The sequence below is a fragment of the Centruroides vittatus genome, unplaced genomic scaffold (assembly GCF_030686945.1).
Source record: "Centruroides vittatus isolate TY-2023 unplaced genomic scaffold, ASM3068694v2 contig_790, whole genome shotgun sequence".
Taxonomy (NCBI): Eukaryota; Metazoa; Arthropoda; class Arachnida; order Scorpiones; family Buthidae; genus Centruroides; species Centruroides vittatus.
The window spans coordinates 1753818-1773174 of record NW_027122510.1 but is presented as its reverse complement, the minus strand read 5'-3'; the positions used below and the strand labels follow the sequence as shown (position 1 = coordinate 1773174).

General features: G+C 29.4%; 1 protein-coding gene across 3 annotated transcripts; it reads left to right on the top strand.

The window, feature by feature from the left end:
• Nucleotides 1-770: 770 nt before the first annotated feature.
• Nucleotides 771-19342, top strand: Strump (WASH complex subunit strump). Of its 3 annotated transcripts, none has more exons than XM_067278128.1 (28): nucleotides 771-886; nucleotides 1758-1990; nucleotides 2071-2177; nucleotides 2266-2350; nucleotides 4206-4306; nucleotides 4398-4508; nucleotides 5082-5154; nucleotides 7285-7437; nucleotides 7509-7622; nucleotides 8928-9105; nucleotides 10139-10263; nucleotides 10329-10458; nucleotides 10538-10650; nucleotides 10759-10925; nucleotides 10992-11067; nucleotides 11325-11576; nucleotides 11885-12067; nucleotides 12132-12311; nucleotides 12907-13034; nucleotides 13105-13195; nucleotides 14208-14382; nucleotides 17547-17626; nucleotides 17702-17805; nucleotides 17884-18013; nucleotides 18092-18188; nucleotides 18258-18414; nucleotides 19055-19148; nucleotides 19213-19342. In XM_067278128.1, the coding sequence occupies exons 2-28, from the start codon at nucleotides 1766-1768 to the stop codon at nucleotides 19264-19266; spliced, it is 3483 nt and encodes a 1160-aa protein (XP_067134229.1). In that variant the 5' UTR covers nucleotides 771-886; nucleotides 1758-1765; the 3' UTR covers nucleotides 19267-19342. The 3 variants fall into 3 exon arrangements, with proteins under 3 accessions (XP_067134229.1, XP_067134230.1, XP_067134231.1); XM_067278129.1 differs by having other exon boundaries at nucleotides 777-916; XM_067278130.1 differs by lacking the exon at nucleotides 771-886 and adding an exon at nucleotides 961-1087.
• The last annotated feature ends 15 nt before the right edge of the window (nucleotides 19343-19357 follow it).

Sequence of the window (19357 nt, the reverse complement as noted above, 5' to 3'; positions counted from 1 at the left end):
GGATACTTAAAGCAGTCTGTTTTTGTTTGTAGTGTAAATTAGATTTATGTTAAAATAAACGATTTTGTGTAAGACACTTGTCATCTTTGTCTCCTGCCGCCTGCACCCACACACGATTCGCCCCTAGGTTTTCCTGACGCGCAATTAACTTATTGCCCCTAAAAGTCTGCGAGCTTACAGTTTTGAATTTAGTATATTTCAGGATTTCTTGGGAGTTACCATTCTTTGGACTGTTTCTTATAGTAGCGTTTCCTTCTTGTGAGAGTCTCTCCAGATCCTGCACAATTCTTACAATATTATATTTGAAGGTAGAAAAGTTTCGGTATTTTTTTCAAATCATTTTATATCTCACAGAGCCATTTTATTTGCTAGGCAAGCTCTTTTTCGTGTTATCTTGCGTCTTGACCAGGCTTGGAGAGGCATCGAGAAAACGGCCATATTAGTATCCTCAAGAGAAAACTAATTAAACTTGTAGACTTAAAACAACTAAAGGAATAAATAAAACAATTTTTCATTCATTTGTTTAATATACTAGAAGAAATTATTTTTCAATTTTATCAAAATGTCGCGTCAGCGATTCAGAAATTACTATTTTTTAATCACGTGACACGAAATTTTGAAAATAGTAAACTTTTCCAGAACAATTAAAATTTTTCATTATTATATATTTTTAGAATATTTTAAAAATCATTAAGATTATTTTTTTATTTGTGTAAAAGTAATTAAAAGTTATTTTTAAAAAATTATTTTAAAAAATCGTAAAGTGTTGCCAGAAAGTCAATTTGTCATATGTTTGCCATATCCTCCCCTTTTGCTTTTCGTCGTTTCTTTCTTAAAATAAGGCGAATTAATATGTCATAAGGATGTGAATTAAACTAAGAAAACCGTAAGGAAGCGTATCTGTCAAATATAATAAGTATAAATTATCATTTATTTAGATTAAATGCGAAAAAATTACTTATTTGCTGTAATGATGAAATGTTACAACAGTAGTTATTACGTTTAGTTAAATGTTGTATTTAATAATAGTGGAGCATTTACTTAAAGTTAACACCTGCATAATGCACTTACACTCAATACTTAAAGTGTGTTTAAATTTGTAATTTTAGCCTTTTATAAATATTTTATTCGGTTAATTGTTTATTATAAAATGAGTAAAAAATCATCTTTATTGTATATTTATTTCTAAATAGCAATTTTTTTTTTAAGAGTTACAAATGATTGCTTTTCTGGCAAAAAAAAAACCTGCTTTTGACTGAAATTTTAGCCTGTAATTAAAATTATATATTAATAAACAATTAGATTTTGCAAAATGCTGTATAAGCATGAGTTTCCTGTCTCCAACATATGTTTTTTATTGGACTTATTAAACATTAAGCATTAGCCTTAACGTATGCCTGTAGCCTTACTGCTGTCGACGTCCTAATAAAACTATAGGTCGTCGATTCTTAAAGTACGGTTTGTGGAGCGCTGATGGTCCATGGACGATACTTTGAGAAGTGAGCGAACGTTCCGGGCAGTTTGCAGACCGAGTTGTTTTATTAAAATGCAATTATTCTATTTAATTAGAAGAAAGACTGTTCTAATACATTACTTAAACTCTTAACTGTTTAAGGTGACATCATGGTCGTGATCTGTGTTTTTGTATTGTAATACACTACAACCTTATCAGTTTGCTGTTGAAATTGGGATATAATAATTTGTAGAATGTTTATTTATCGAAAATGTGTTTTTTTTCCCCTCTCCTTCCATTACAGAATTAGAGATGGTTGACTTTTTGGCAGACAACAATGTCTGCGGACAGAATCTGTTGAGATTAGTTTCTAGAGGAAATGCCATAATAGCGGAGTTATTACGCCTTTCCGAAGTGGTCCCTTCGGTGTTTAGACTCGAGAGCAAACAAGATCAGGCAAAATACGGAGATGTACTTAGTGATTTCAGTTATTTCAAAACAGCCGACGTTTTTGAGAAAGGAATCGAATCTAATCCGGTTGAGTATTATCATTATTTGGCAATTTTATAAATTTAAATTTGATAAATATTAATATTTTGTTTTGTTTGATATTGTAGCAATTGCAAGATCGTGACGAAGAGTTCAGAGAGAATCATATTGAAATTTTGACTAGATTTTACCTTGCATTTGAAAGTATTCATAAATATACGGTCGATCTTAATAGGTGTGTGTCTTTGAGTTGCTAAATTTATAATTTATGGAGGTAGAATTGTTTATATTTTACTTTAATAAATTGAAAAATTAATCTTTAGATTTCTAGAAGATTTAGATGAAGGAATTTATATCCAACAAACACTTGAAAATGTGCTTCTTGATGAAGATGGCAAGCAATTAATGGTAAGTAATTTATCTTTTTTTGTTGGTGTAATGGTACGCATTTATGTATTCAGTTATCCCTTGATTAACATGGTTAATTCATCCCTTGATCCTACCACATTAATCAAAATATGGTAACTATAGTAAAGACAGCTGATAAAACTGCATAAATTAAAACTTCTGCCACATACATAAAGAGATTACTGCAATTAATTTTGTGCATTAATTAAATCCTGCGTTAAGCAAGGGATACCTGTATAATGAACTGATTTGTTATGCTTATTGTGCAAAACTGTACAATATATTTAGTGAAAGGATAATTAAATACTTAATTCCTTTCGTGTTTCTTATTTATTGTTTTATCATTATCTGAAAAATTCACAAAATACCAATTTGTGGCAATTGTTTTTAAATTTACAATTTCTCTATAATATGCAACATATGGGAGAAAAATTTTTGATTTACAGAGACATTTGCTGTTTGTATATTAGAGTTATAGATGTTTACATGATTTGTAAGCACAACTTTAGCTGTTTTAATGTTAAACTGTAATAAAAAAAAAATGCAAAACATTAATTTTATAACAACAACAGACTTCATTTACATGATAAGCCATATTATAAGCTACAGTAGAGCATCGATTATCCGACCCCCGATTAACCGACTTATCGGTTAACCGACCGCGTTCTAGTCGGCAAATTCAAATGTCTGCTAGTGATGTGGCGCTACAATATTTGGTTATGTCTTGGCTACTTTAATATTATTTTTTTAAATTTTTTGCATGTTTTAGCTGGCAACACTGGCTCGACCATGAAAGGGAGGCTAGTATTTAAACCAGGCCTAATACACTATACTAATAATGTATTTTTTTCATACTTTTCGGTTATCCGACTTTTCAGTTATCCGACCAACCCCAGTCCCCAATTAAGTCGGATAATCGATGCTCTACTGTACTGTCATGGGAGATTCTTATTTCAACCTACTCCAGATTCCTTATTATCCTACTCCCGACTCCTTCACAAGAGCAGTATGAATCAGGGAAACATTCTCTCATATCTATGTTACTTAACTCCATTATGAATCAGAGTTTCCTATATTAGTTATAATTGTGGTTTGCTATACACCCTTAATATATTGGTACTTGTCATTGATCTATCAGTCAAGTACTGTATTATATAATGCTTTACAATCTTATGGTTTATATCAATTATATAACTTTGTCCTTATATTTATTTTAGAGAATATTCAGTAATGAATTTCATATATTGCATACATATTGATTTTGAAGATTTTAATAGTTTACATTTAAATATTCTGAATTTATTCCAATAAACAACACAGCTGCAAGGTGAAATAAGTTATAGATCATGTCCTGTAATAGTAAGCAGAATGTCTATTAGAGGAAGATAAGGTATATTTTATACTGCAACTTTTAGTTTGTTCCCTTATCATACATTGAAATAATATTTGAATGTATTGAGTGTTGCATTGCTGTCAAGTAATAGTAATAAAGTGAAAAAAAGTTACTGGATTTGTTTCATTAACAGTTTCCCTTGATCAATAGTCACACTTAATTCCAAAGAACAGAAATAATAGAAACATTTTAATAGTAAGTACTCTAATAAATAGTGTAGTAGCAAGCTGAAAAAATTATAGACAGTGTTAAAAGTATTAAAAGACATACATTATATTTTTTATTATTATTTTGCTAGCAGTAACAATGTTTAAAAATTAAATGATGTTAACTTTCTTATTTATAAAATTATATTGGTTATTTATTTAATAATCAAATACTTTGAATAAAATTTTTTTGCCATAATTAAATATTTATTACATAATTTATAAAATTAGAATTTATTTATTTTTTTTTACTTAGTGTGAAGCATTATTCTTATGTGGTGTGATGCTACTTTTAGTTGATCAAAAAATAGCAGGTGTTGTTAGAGAAAGGATGCTTGTCTCTTATTATAGATACAGGTAAACTTTTTATGTAGATGTCGATAAAAATTTGTCATAGAAACAAAAAACATTTTCAGTAACATGTCAACTTGTCTTTGAAATTTTTCAGTGCTCAGAGGTCTTCGGATTCAAATGTCGATGATGTTTGCCGATTGTTAAGAAGTACTGGTTATAATTCCATGACAAAAAGACCACAAAATTATCCTGAGGAATATTTCAAGTAAGCATATTTAAGATATAATCTTTATCAAATAATTTGTTTACATAGAAGTAAATAAGTAAAAATTGTAAATGGACCCTTACCAAAATATTAAAAATGCACTTTAGGGTTTATATTAATTATTTCTCTTCAAGCTTTGCCCCTAGAAAATTTAATGCTGTTTTGCTCCTGCACTGAAATTAATTGTTACTGAATTAATTGTTTGTGGAGTTTTCTAGATTTTCTTCACTTGTCTAACAGTTAAATAGAGACCAACTTTCCATGAAAATAGCCCTGGGAAGCTTCTCTCCCTTGCTAAATTACCTGTGTTGCTTTATCCCAATTAATCCAAGCTAATTAACCAGGTGTAACATTTTTAAAAAATGAGAGTACAACTCTGGTATGCTTTCAAAGCATGCTTTTGATTGCAGTTATATTCACGCAAGACGCAAACTGTCATATTCTCTTTTTCATTCTCACAAAGTATGAACTGGCCTTTTAGCTTAAAATTATTGTAATTTAATTTAATAAAACTCGCTGTATTATTCATTTTAATACTTAAAATATATATATTATCATAATTTCTTTTTAAAGGAGAGTTCCTATGAAACCTTTGTTTATTAGCATGGTTATTGGAAGACTTCGTTCTGATGATATTTATAATCAGGTTAGTAGTAGTTGTTCTATATAAATATGTCTTTACATGTTATATACTCAATGACCCTTCTGGGCTTCTTTATTTACAAATAAATTAATTAAATAATCAGGTTTCTAATTATTTTTAGTATTAAAAAATAAATTTTGTTAACAACAATAGATAACTTAACAAGGATTAAATTGTTATTCACTGAAATAATTTTATTAGTGTACAACTCAGTGTAGTTAATAAGATGAAATTATTAGTAGTGATGTAACGAATATTCGGTTACTATCCGGTATTCGGCCTATTTTTTGCTATTCGGCCGAATACTGAATATTTAGATCACTATTCGGCCGAATACCGAATACTTAAAAACAGGAGTAAGAAATTACAAAAACATAGTAAATTAATCATTTTGGTAACTTTTATTAATGCTGAACATTAAATTATAATTATTAAAGTTAATAAGAAATAGCGTCTAGTATTAAATTATTTCGTGATTAAATAATATTATAGCCTTTATCTAGCCCAATATCTTATGGCATTGATGGCGTGTAGGTTAGAATGTATCGGGCATTAATGCTATTGTTTAGTGTTATGTTATATTCATATTCTTGTATATTTTAATATTTTTTACGATATTTTAAAATGATTTACGAAACGTTTTATTGAAACTTATCGTATTTAATGAAAGAATTATTTATCTATTTCTAGAAGATGAGTAACTAATATATAATTTATTTTATATATAAAGCAAAGAATGAGCATTTCTCATTATATACAAAAGATAACATTTGAAATCATGTTAAATTTTAAAAATACAGTAGAGACTCGTAAATCGGCACCCCGGTAATTGGAATCGCTGGTAATCGGCACTATTTTCAGTCGGACTGTGTCGTGCTGAATCGAACGTTTTTGATACTAAATTTACTTCTAAAGTATAATTTTCATGTTTTTATATTCTTCAATATATTTATTTTGTTTGTACAAAATGCAAAAATAATTTTTAACGATACAATAGCCTCGATTATTATTATAAAAATTTTCGTTAGGCTTAAAATTGACGAAAATTCAACATGAAGCGAAACGCAACGGAGAAAAATTCAACAGGAAGCGACACGCAACGGAGAAAAATTTGAACATTGGACAGCTTAATATATTTTTTCGTACATAAACCGTAATCGGAACAAATCCCTAATCTGAACAACCCCAGTCCCCAATTGATTCCAATTTTCAGTTCACTACTGTATTGACAAAAACAATAGCAACAAAATATCACAAAACTTCACAAATAGAAACCCCCAATAATATATTTGAACTGTTCCACAACTGGGGAGAAACTAGACCATATGTCCCCACTAAAGTATATCCTTAGGGTACTATTTAGTATACAAATACGTAGTAAAAACAAAATTTTACTGCTTAATTAAAGGGTTAAAAAGATCGATTGCAAATAAAATAACTTATAAGTTATAACTTACATTTAAATACCAACAACTGCCGAATCATATTGGGCTATTTACAGCTATTACATAAATTATAAACCAATTTGGGACTAGAGGTAGATGTTAGGCTCCATCTCATATTAACTTTAATAATTATAATTTAATTAATTAATTTAAATAATTTAGAACTACTGGAAGAAAAAATCGTAGTGACAGCGGGCCAATAGAGAGCAGGGTGCGCGATAATGCAGTTTGCGTGCCAATTTTCGTACATGCATTAATCAAGCCGAATAGTTTGGCCGAATATTCGGCCATTTGGCCACGCTCTTGGCCGAATATTTGGTATTCGGCTGAGGCCGAATATACTATTCGTTACATCACTAATTATTAGTATTTTTTGATCGTTTCATAAAATATGAAAGGTTATGATATATCTTACAATTTTTTACAAATCTCAAGGTTCAGATGTTTATAAAATGTCTTAAAATATGAAACTAATACATTTTAAAATGTTTAAAATGTATTAATTTCACTATAAATTTATTCAAGAACTAAAAATTATATATAATTTAGCAAAAAGCCAATACTCAAATCTTGCCTTCTAGTCTAAGATTACAATAAATTATTTTATACGAATGTATCTATAAATAAAGTTTTCAATATTTACAATTTAAAAAGAATATTTTGAAATTAATGAAATTTTAAATTTTAGATTACAGCCTATCCATTTCCTGAACATAGAAGTACAGCATTAAGTACTCAAGCTGCAATGCTGTACGTAGCACTATATTTTGCACCAGAAATATTAAACAACCAACAAGCCAAAATGAGAGAGATAGTTGATAAATTTTTTCCAGATAATTGGGTAAAAATATTTACAAGATGCTGTAAATGAATTAATAATAATTTATAATTCATATTGTTTATTTAATTTAGATTATAAGTATTTACATGGGAATGACAGTAAATTTGGTAGATGCTTGGGAACCATACAGAGCTGCAAAACAAGCTTTAGCTAATACATTAGATACTCAAAATATAAGGGATCAGGTAATATTTTATGTTTTTTTAAAAATTATTTTATTAATAAACTATGTTTTAGATAATTTTATTTTATACTATCATTAGTTAGCTGAATATAAACATATATTTTAACTTAATATAAAAACAACTTAGTATATTAATTATTGAACATAGCAGTTATGGAAACAAAAATTGGTTATAACACTTGCATCCATTTAGATACAAATTATTATGTAGAGAAGATTGTAATTTTTAATTATGCATTAATTTTTTCTTTCTAAGTGTCTTCACAATTCATTCTTTTTTGCACACCAGTATCGGATAACATAGTCTGAGGGTGGGCTATTGCAGAGAAAACTTGTGAATTTTAAGAATAACTGTCATCCTGGAGTCTTAATTAATACATATTTATGATTGATTAAAACCCATAATACACACATATATATATATACATACACTACATTTTTATTAGTAGTATTAGTTATGTTAAATGTTTAGTTTAGATCTGCGTAAAGAAAATTGAAATCCATCTTCAGACTGAAGATAAATAATATATAATTGATATGAAGAAATAATAATATAATGTTCTATAATTTAAATGAATGTTTGATTCTCCTAATTATGTATTCTATTTACTGCATTTTTCTTTGTGTACACAAATATTGTGTAAAGTGAATGCTTGTATAACATGCTCCCCTATAACACAAATTCGTGTAACGCGACAAAGAAATTGACTAGTACTCTTACAAAATTTGAATTTTGTCATTCATAGGTATGTTTTCTTCTTCGACTTCTATGCCTAGGTTTAAACTTACGTAAAATCATCGGATAATGCAGATCTCGATAACACTATTTCCGGTATTGCGGAACGTATCCTCCCGTGTTGTTTGGACTCCACTCTAAATGTCATTGTAACTAAAGCAGTATGAAGTTTACAATATTTCATTTTAATTTACTATGGTGTTTTATTCATTTCTATTATATTACAGTAAGTCACAAATGTATGTATATTCATTTAAAATTTTAACAATGGATGCATCTGTTTAATGAATTTCACTGTCTTGCAGTTAGCTATATTTCTTATTATTGAAATATTTTTATGTAAAATGATTGGTAACTGCAACAAAATATCACATTTCATGTATGAATTATCACATGTAAAAGTTAAATATATTTAATAACAGTAAACTTTCATATTTACTTGCAGAATTTTTCAAAATATATTTTTGTAATTACTAAAATATGATTATAAAGTTATTTACAATAAAAAATTTAATCTTAATATGAAAACTCAATGTCTTATAACAAAATATTTTATATATATATATATAGTGTACTAAATATCAGAATAGGATTTCAAAATTAATTCCTCAAGTAGAACAACTCTTAAATGAAGGATCTCTTACAGAAGAAATTGTTCTCGATAATGTACCAAAATTAATGAACATTGTTCGTGAATGCAATGTCACATTACGTTGGATGTTGTTGCATACCTCCGTATTATCACCAAGTATGTGTTTTTTTTTTTTTTTTTTTTAAATTGATTATTTTAACTTTAGCATTTTAACTTAAGCATGTGATGTTATAAAATATTTCAAATTAACGTTTTATAATTTGGGAATAATTATTTTAATACAGTGGACCCCTGATATAACACGCATGTCGGGCAGGAAACAACACCTGCGTTATACTAAGTGGCGCGGTGTAACGCGGTTCACTCTTTACTTTAGCAATAACGTCAAGCTTTTCTTTCATACTGTAAGCTTTTCTTTTACTCATCATGCATACAATAATTAAACACTATTCAAAATACATGCAGGAACTCAATACATACACAATTATTCAATACGCAGTAACAATAAAATGCGCTACTCACTAATGCCGCATGGACCTGTATAAACGTGTTTGAGCTTACCGCGTCGCGAACATCGCCTGTGCTATAACCAAGTGCGTGGTATAGTGAGCAGCTCTATAACGAAGATCCACTGTACATTAATAATACAAATACATTATAAAAAATACAATTCTTTCCCTTTACCACATATCAAATGTAAATTTTTTATATTTGAATAGGACATTAAAGATTTTCTGTAGTGGAAACAAAATTACAAATACTAAAATGTTGAATTTCGTAATACAGTAATATGCAATGGTTAGTTCATTTATTAAATATATTTTTATTTATCAATAATTATTTTAATTTCAACATGCCTTTAAAATTAAGAATAATAGAATATAAACATTACTTAAAATACAAGAAGTCATATTTCAAGATTCATTTCTTCCATTATCATGAAGATAATTGCTTGATATGTTTGATTATATTATTCAATTATTATTATAAAGTATTTGCTTGACGAAGTCTGCCGTAAAATGCATAGTGGAATTTTCATCTATTAAGAGAAAATTATTTGTAAATTGTGGCTCCATAGATACAAAAGAACAATCTTTTAAATCAACTAATCATTAATATTAAGAATAACTTTAAAAAAAATCAATTTTATTGAATAAACATCTTAAATAACGTCTGCTTTTGTTAACAGGTGCTGAGAATAATAAACGATGTAGGCAATTAAGAGATCAAGTTTTAACCGACAGTAAATATAAGCCACTCCAAGTTTTCCAGTTGTTGTTATATACAGCTCAGTTTGAATTAAAAATAAAAGAGGTTGGTTTCTTTAAAATATTTACAAAAAATAAGTGTTTTATAAGCTAAAATATTTTACTTTTTAGATGTTCAAACAACTGTTAACTGAAAAACATGAAAAATGGATGAATTATCAAAAAGAAGGGATGGAAAGAATGACTGAATTAACTGATGTATTTTCTGGAATGAAGCCTTTAACTCGAATAGAGAAAAATGGTAAAAATAAGTTTTTTTTTCAATAAATGAAACATTATAAAAATGAATTTTACACATACTTAAAAATAAAATTTCATAGAAAATCTTCAAGCTTGGTTTAAAGAAATGTCTAAACAAATCGAATCTTTGAGTTATAGTGATGCAACCGTTACGGGAAGGAAAATAGTTCAATTAATTCAAGCATTGGAAGAGGTACATAATAAATTTTTCATTTATAGTTAATAAAATAAGGTTAAAATTGTATATAGTTCTCACCAGTTTTCTTATAAAATTATATTTATGATAATTTCTATTATTTAGGTTCAAGAATTTCATCAACTTGAAAGCAATTTACAGGTCTGTCAGTTTCTAGCTGATACAAGAAAATTTTTGCATCAAATGCTCAGAACAATAAATATTAAAGAAGAAGTGTTGATAACTCTTCAAATAGTTGCTGACTTATCATATGCTTGGGAAATTATTGATAGGTAAAATAATTGAGAAATTTTCTTTGAATCATCAAATCAATGTATATGTGATTCTTTTTTAAATAGTTACACCAGTTACATGCAACAAGGTTTGAAGAGAGATCCTTCTCTTGCAATAAAGTTAAGAGCTACATTTTTAAAGGTTTGATTGATTACTTACACTAAATTTAAGATTAAATATAACTTAATTTAATGTTTATTAAACTAACAATAAAGGCTCAAAAATAGTTTTTATACAAGAAATTAAATTCTGGCTCCTGAACGAGTTGGTAAAATTCAAGTGCATTACAACAGTGATGAATTTAAAGGATAAAATTGAACTTCTAATTTAAATTCTTTGTTATAATGCATTTTGTTCTATTATAATTTTTCTTATGCTTTCAATTATTTACCTTTCAGTTAGCGTCGGGACTAGATTTGCCTTTAATGCGTATCAATCAGGCATCTAGTCCAGATTTGATGTCTGTTTCACAGTATTATTCAAATGAACTAGTAGCATACGTTCGTAAAGTCTTGCACATCATTCCCGAAACAATGTTTGAACTGTTAGCTAGGATAATAGAGTTGCAAACTAACCATATTAAAGAAGTACCGACTAGATTAATGAAGGACCAGTTAAAATCGTATGCTCAACTTGAAGAACGCTATGAGGTTGGTTTTTTTCTTTTTCAATGTAAAATATTGTAGATGTCCACTTTACAAACTACTAGTTTAATGACATAAATTTCCTTACTTCTCTTAATATTTCAAAATGGTATTTAAATTATGGCAAATCTATGGAAAATTACGGTTGATGATTGTTTTCCAAATGTCCATTAAGTCATAAAAAGTAGGGAATTTACTTTAAAAGCAAACTTAAAATTTATTAATTACTTAGATGATTTACTTCTAAAATAGTTTCATATAACCAAGTCTTTATTAAAAACAATAAAATAATATATAAATATAAAACTATTTAGGTTGCAAAACATACACATTCAATATCAGTATTTACTGAAGGAATATTAATGATGAAATGTACTCTTGTTGGCATTATTCAAATCGATCCAAAGCAGTTATTAGAAGATGGTATAAGAAAAGAATTAGTTAAACGTGTTGCAAGTGCTTTAAATAATCGTCTTGTATTCAATCCAAAAGCCAAGGTATGATTTTTGTATTTATTAATTTTATAATAATAATAACAATAATAAAATTTTTCATTCACAGTCTAGTGAGTTGATACCAAAATTAGAAGAATTGGGACAAGTTATGGATGGTTTTAGACGGTCATTTGAATATATTCAAGATTACGTCAGCATATACGGACTAAAAATCTGGCAAGAAGAAGTGTCTCGTATTATAAATTATAATATAGAACAAGAATGCAATGCTTTTCTCAGGCATAAGGTAATTAGAATTTAAAACTTATTTTATTACTGGATGTTTTTATAAGATATCAGCAAATTGCAGCAATGAATTTTGTAAATCGAAACAAAAAACATGTTTGAGTAAATAAATATTTGCAAGTACTTCCATAATAGTCTAGTCGGAGTATTAAAAAATTGTGCTATATAATATTGTTATCACACATTTTAATGTATTGCCCAACAACACCAAATATAATGCATAATTAGATTAGAAAATGATGTATTCCCTGGCTGCTGTATTTCTTGCTGACAACTTACAGTTCAGTTCTGGTGCAGCTTGATATGGACAAGGCATTTTTTAAACCATGTACAGTAGCAGATGCAAATGCCACCTGACAGAGATGACTGTTGATACAGGCTACATTGCTGTACAATGTCACTATTATTAGTCTCTACCTTGTACACTACATTAATTTTCTTTAACAGTCCTACTAACCTTATTTATTGAATCTGTCTCATGCTATATTCATTTTCTCCACCGTGATTAATTAATATTCGTAAAAACATTTATACTATAAGTATGTTGTAAAAAATTATAACTTTAATTTAATAATTTATTTAAATATTAATTGCAGGTTCAAGATTGGCAGAGCATCTATCAGTCTCGAACCATTCCAATTCCACGATTTCCATCTTTAGACAACGTCTCTGTCAACTTTATTGGTCGTCTAGCAAGAGAGATTTTGAGAATAACTGATCCAAAGTAATGAAAAATATCTTAATATTAGTTATATATAATTTCTTTTATATTAATTATGAATTTTAATTTACAGAACAACCATATATTTAGACCAAATGAGTTGTTGGTACGATTCCAAGACTAAAAATGAAATTATAAATTTGAGACTGTTTTCTCTTATTCAGGTACAAAAGAAACTTTTAATGTACGAGGGCTATTTTTTAAATAAGGTCCGTTTTTTAATAAGAAGAAAAATACTGTAAATATCGTTAAAATATATTTTTTTCTATATTCTACATACTTTTATCTACTTTTCTACATAATTTCCATTTTGTTTAAACATTTGTCATACCGCTCAACAATTTTTTAAATTCCGACTTCAAAGAAATCTGCCGCCTGTCAAGAAGCCCAATCCACGACTGCAGTTTTCACTTCTCCTTCGTCGTTGAAATGTTGACCACCAAGGAACTCCTTTAAGTATCAAAACAAGTGAAAATCACTGGGTGCGAGGTCTGGACTGTGTGGATGATCGTATCGAGTCAAAACGATAAAGCACTGTTTAATCTTTTTGTTTTGCGATCGTCAGAAAGCAGTCTTGGAATGCACCGAGAAAACAATTTTCGATAATTCAGTTTCTCCGAAACAATGGTATACAAAACTGATCTTGAAATCTGTGGAAATTCAATTGATAACGTTGAAATCGTGAATCGTCGGTCCTCTCGAATTTTGTTATCCACATCACGAACCAAATCGTCAGAAATCAGAGAAGGTCGACCAGGGCGTGGTTCATCGTGCACATTAACTCGCCCATTCTTGAACATTCTTACCCATTTTCGAACTTTACTGTCACTCATAGCATTATCACTGTAAACTTCACAAATCTGACAGTGAATTTCCGCTGCTGCCAAGTTTCTTGCATTCAAGAATCGAATAACAGATCGTATCTCACAGTCGGCGGGAGACTCAATTTTCTTAAACATTTTAAACTTTTACAGCTCAGCACACAGACAGACGATATGGCTGCAAATGGCGTCAAAACGCGCGCCAAGCTTGCTCGGAGCAGAAGCATATGCATACTGCCGTGATTGCATATTATTCTCACTTTTATTCACAAACGGACCTTATTTAAAAAATAGCCCTCGTATATTATTTATTATTTAGTTTTATGATTATTATTAAGGAAAATATTGGTTTCAGAAAACTGTGGGCACTCCTGGATTGACCGGATTGGACAGACTACTTTCATTTATGATCGTAACCGAATTACAAGGGGTGTTAAAGTTAATAGAACGAATAGTGATAAAAGATAAATCTTGGCAGGACACTTTGGATAATTTACAAAATGCTTTACATCCGGTTTCAGGTATTTTATGTAAGTATATTAATTTTTCATTTGTTAAAATATAAAGATTTGAAATGAGATATGTGATTAACAATAAAAATGTTACCAAAAACTGCATATATCACTTCCTGAATCATTGTCTCAATAATTATTGGGGCTTAAGTATAAGCAAACAAAGGTTTCTATCATTTAGAATTGTTTGAAAGCAATTATCAACATCAGTATAATTTTGAAACGAAGTTCAATTTTCACTGGTGAATATTTATTATTTATTTTAATCTTTCATAACCACAGTGCAAATATTTTAATTTGAATAGAAGTATCACTTCCAAATACTACATTTGAATATTACAAATCCATAAAGTGTCTTATCAAAAGTTTTAGAATGTCTTCCTTGTCCTTAATTTTTGTTTTCATTCAGAACATTCACATGAAAATCATAATTTGTCAAAAATATCTGGAATATTATGAACTTTATTCCACGCTTTTATGGAAATTAAAGTTGTCTTTATACAATAAACATAAAAAATCTTTAAGTTCATTCTTCAATCATGAAAATAAAATGAAATTAACAGCATCCAAGATAAAATTTGAAATATCAACCATTGCATAAAGATTTGCATTATCTTTCGTTCAATGATTAAAGATAAAAATTGGAAATTTTCTCGGGGGATCGTAGTAAATAACAGAAATAATGCACATGTGAAAGTTTTGCTTGTCCTAGCCTATCGATAGGGATTAAAAACAAATATGATAAACAAGCATAGTGATGGTATTGCCATTAAAAGCACATCTTGTTAAGATGGAAAATTTCACTTTATTATCGCTATTAAATTTCAAAAATGCTGCATGAAAATACTTTAGTCAAAGAATGTATATTCAGACAAATCATTTTCAATACTGCTATAAATTTATTAACAAAAACACTAAGTAAAGATAAAAATTTTTGAACAAAAATGTCAAAGGTATGTATGAAATAAAAATCTACAATAAATCTATTTTATTTAAGTCATAAAAATAACTTCCATTTGTAATACATCCCAAGCACTTCTCTTGAGGGGAATATCTTACACAAAACAACACACTAAATTTTTGTGTTGTCACTTGGTGCGAAATATTTAAAACATAGATAAAACATTTGTAATTGTGAAAAATCTTGAATTAATCCAAGTTGTTTTTCATCTTTAAATTATTTAACAAATATGGAAGATACTTTTCTTTTTTACTAATAATAATCACGTATCAAACATTTTAATAAGACGAAAAAAATAGTAATACGTGCTTAATTTTATTGATTTTTCTGACAACCACTTAAAGGGGATTTTTAGACGATTAAGCAAACTTGCAAGGTCTTTCCAATTCTGACAATCACTCAGAAGCTTGTTAACAAATTCTTTTATTTTTATACATTTCAGATCGGTGTCTTGACGATCTCTCTTCAGTCCACAAATAGTAAGCCAGATTGTAAAATACAAAAATTAAAACTCAAATTTAAAAGCTTACAAAATACAGTAGAGCATCGATTATCCAGTCCCCGATCGACCGACCGTGTTCTAGTCGGCAAATTCAAATGTCCACTAGTGATGTGGTGCTACGTCTTGGCTACAATAAAATTATTTTTGTTAAATTTTGCATGTTTTAGCTGGCAACACTGGCTCGACCATGAAAGGGAGGCCAGTATTTAAACAAGGCTTAATTTTATTTAACGACGCTATCCAATTGGTTTTTAAACGTGTGCGAGATTTAGCGGCAAAAAAACGAGTGTCGGTTGTGAAACAAAAGAAAATTTTGGACTTCTTTTTCTAATGTATAGGCCTAAATTATGTAAAATACATAACTCGAATATATATATTTTGTTTTATACTGTATTTTTCAATATACAGCACAGTACTGTATTTATTTTGTACAAAATAAAGAAATAATTTTTAACGATAAAATAGCGACGATTATTATTTTAAAAAATTTTGTTAGGCTTAACATTGATGAAAATTCAACGCGAAGTAGGTTAATAGCGATATACCAGGCATGGGCAAATGCGGCTCTTTTTTGAGTTACATGCGGCTCTTGCCGAAAGTGCTATCCTTCCCATCCTTCCCATACTATCCACCACGACAGTACAGAACTGCGGCTCCCATGCATTTTGCAAAACCTACATTTCGGTTCCCACTGAACTCTTGCTTGCCCACCCCTGCGATATATTAATTACATGGGATATACTAATATACTATACTAATAATGTATTTTTTCATACCTTTCGGTTATCCGACCAACCCCAGTCCCGAATTGAGTCGGATAATCGATGCTCTACTGTACAGTACATGTAATCCACAATAGAAACTACACTGTTTTTCATTTTTCCATCAATCATCAGTATTTCTGACAACCATTATCCTGCATCACGTAACGTTTCGCTTTTATTCGTGTATATGATGTCATTGAAAATATCAACTAACATTCCACCATTTGAATTGATTGAGTTAACACTATTCTTAACCACTGTTCCTTAAATTTGCATAAATATAAGTCTTGTTCTATGAATAAGATTTTAAGATCACTTTTATAAATTGAAATTTCAAAGTTTTCTTCCCTTTTTTTGCAAGTCTATAAAAACAGCATAATCTGCTTTTGATACCGTTAATCATAAAGTTTTATGGTCTCTATTAGAAAGAATGGGTATGAATAAAGTTTCCTGGCCGTATACTCCAAAGCCACCACAAGAGTAAAGATTTTAGCCGAAACGACTGAATCATTTAGTATTGACATTGGAGTTTTGCAGGGTGAGATTCTGAGCCAACTGCTTTTTAATTTATATGTTAATGGTTTGATAGTGCAACTCGCTAAATCTCATCTACCTAGGATTTCTCTCTCTGATCAAGTTCAGTTTCATGTACTAATGTATGCCGACGACACTGTAATTAATCCTTGCCGATACTCCGCAAATGTTGCAAAAGAAAATCACAATTCTAGAGGAATTCTGTTGTGACTATGGATTAATGTCTCAAAAACAAAGTGATGGTGTTCAAGAAGGGTAGTAGACTATCACCAGATAGAGATGGTCTTTTAATAATCAGCCCGTACAAGTCATTTCAAATTATTTTTGTCTTCTGGACAGTTTTTACAGGCTAAAAATTATAGTATTTGTAAGGCTAAAATGGCACTGGGTTCAATATTGAAGGTTATTTTTTCACTTCTAGATCAGCCTAGCAGGATCTACAGCCAAGTGATAACTCGTGCAGCAAAAGTATGGTCGACCTTTCTGGACAACATTCTGAAGGTGAAAGCATTAAAAATATAGGAGCACTCAATTTTGAATTGAGAAAAAATTATAACTTATTATTTTTATTTGCAGATCGGGCAGATGCAATTACTACGAAAATTGATTGCTCACGAATTAAACACGTCCGGAAAATTCGATTCGAAGAATTTAATCAGTGCTTTGCAAACAATGAATGAGTGATTATTCCTTTAAATTGTATATCTATCTGTGTATTTTTGTAAAGAAATTCAATAATTTTATATTTTGTTTCTTAGTTCGCTGTTGGCCGACATCGAAGCTCATTATAAGGATCCTTCCAAACCCTATCCGAACGATAATAATCCGCTCATGTACGAGTTGTCGAATTATTTAGAATGGACGGGAATATCCAATCCCTTGGCAAAAGTAATTTAAATAACTAGAGTAACTTTTTGTTTATAAATAAATCATATTTAAATAATTAAGAAATTGTTATTTTGACAGATTTACATTACTACAGGACCTCTACCACACATTCCTTTATTCCTCTTTTTATTCACTATTTTTCACTTGTCTAAATTGACTTATGTCAAAAATATAGGTAAGAAATTATCTGAAGACCATTTTAAAAAATCCGATAATTACAAACAATAAATAATACGATTTTCAGACGGTTTGATCAGTAAGAAGACCATCGAACCCATCGACGGTATTCCATTCGTTATCGGAACATTAACATTACTCCGTCAGTTCCATCAAGAAAAAACGGGACAGTTTTTGGCATATTTGGGACAGTACATTCGTTCGAATGTAGAGTCTGTTATTGGGTAAGTCTGCCATTTTTGTTAACATCTGTAAATATTTCGTAAGCCGAAGTAGAGTTTCATTTTTGTCAAAAATATTGAAATTTAGCTCACATATTAATTAGAAACCATGCGATTTAATATTGAAACTTTCACGAGAGAGCTGTTGCAACATATGAGTGAGGCATTTGAGAAGTTCCTAGAAAATTTTAATTAAGACACCAAATTGAATTTAGCACTTTGACACTTAGCATGTTCCGTGCTCTTTGATTCTAACCACGGTACTACACAATGTTTCGCTCGATCTATCAACTGCCGGAGTGATCCACTGATGCTTTTTTTATTCCTGAATTTAAAAACAAAGTTTTGTGGGGCTAAATCTGTAAATCTGGACCGTAGGGAGGTTGCGGTAAAATCATCGATACTTGCAGAGTGAGCCAGTGCATTGTGACGAAACCAGATGCCTCAATTAGTCTTTCCCGTTTCATAATGGCTTGCAGTTATTCTTGTTTTCAAAAAAATAAATACAGCATTGCATTCGTAAATAATAATCACTTTCTAGGAACTTTTTTGAATGCTCCTCGTATATAAATAAACATACGAACCTTCCATCATTAATCTAAAACAGCCAAATTTATACAAATAAAATTTTGAATATTTTTAGAGAGGGAAGTAAAGGAGGTGATTTTCCACAAGAAGTCCTTAACATTCTGGTGTATCTGGACGAATTTCAACAGCAAGGAAAATTGCCAAGAAAGGTTTGTACTTGTTTTAACGAAGGAAGAAATCCGACAAGTTTTACAAAAACTTTTTCCTTTTTAGGCTGTGACAAAATATATTCCCGATTATTTGTTCGACAAGTTCCACATACAGTAAACTAACTGCAAAACAAATTGGTGATGTAAATTTTTGTATATTTTATAGAAAGTTATTAAAAAACATTCTTGATGCATACAGAGTTAGCTTC

Bases quoted from the DNA above. Each gene is read 5' to 3' on its own strand.
- Strump (XM_067278128.1), top strand. From the start codon at position 1,766: ATGGTTGACTTTTTGGCAGACAACAATGTCTGCGGACAGAATCTGTTG. The intron at 10,264-10,328 runs GTTGGTTTCTTT...TTTACTTTTTAG, and splicing joins TTGAATTAAAAATAAAAGAG to ATGTTCAAACAACTGTTAAC. The intron at 10,651-10,758 runs GTACATAATAAA...TCTATTATTTAG, and splicing joins TAATTCAAGCATTGGAAGAG to GTTCAAGAATTTCATCAACT.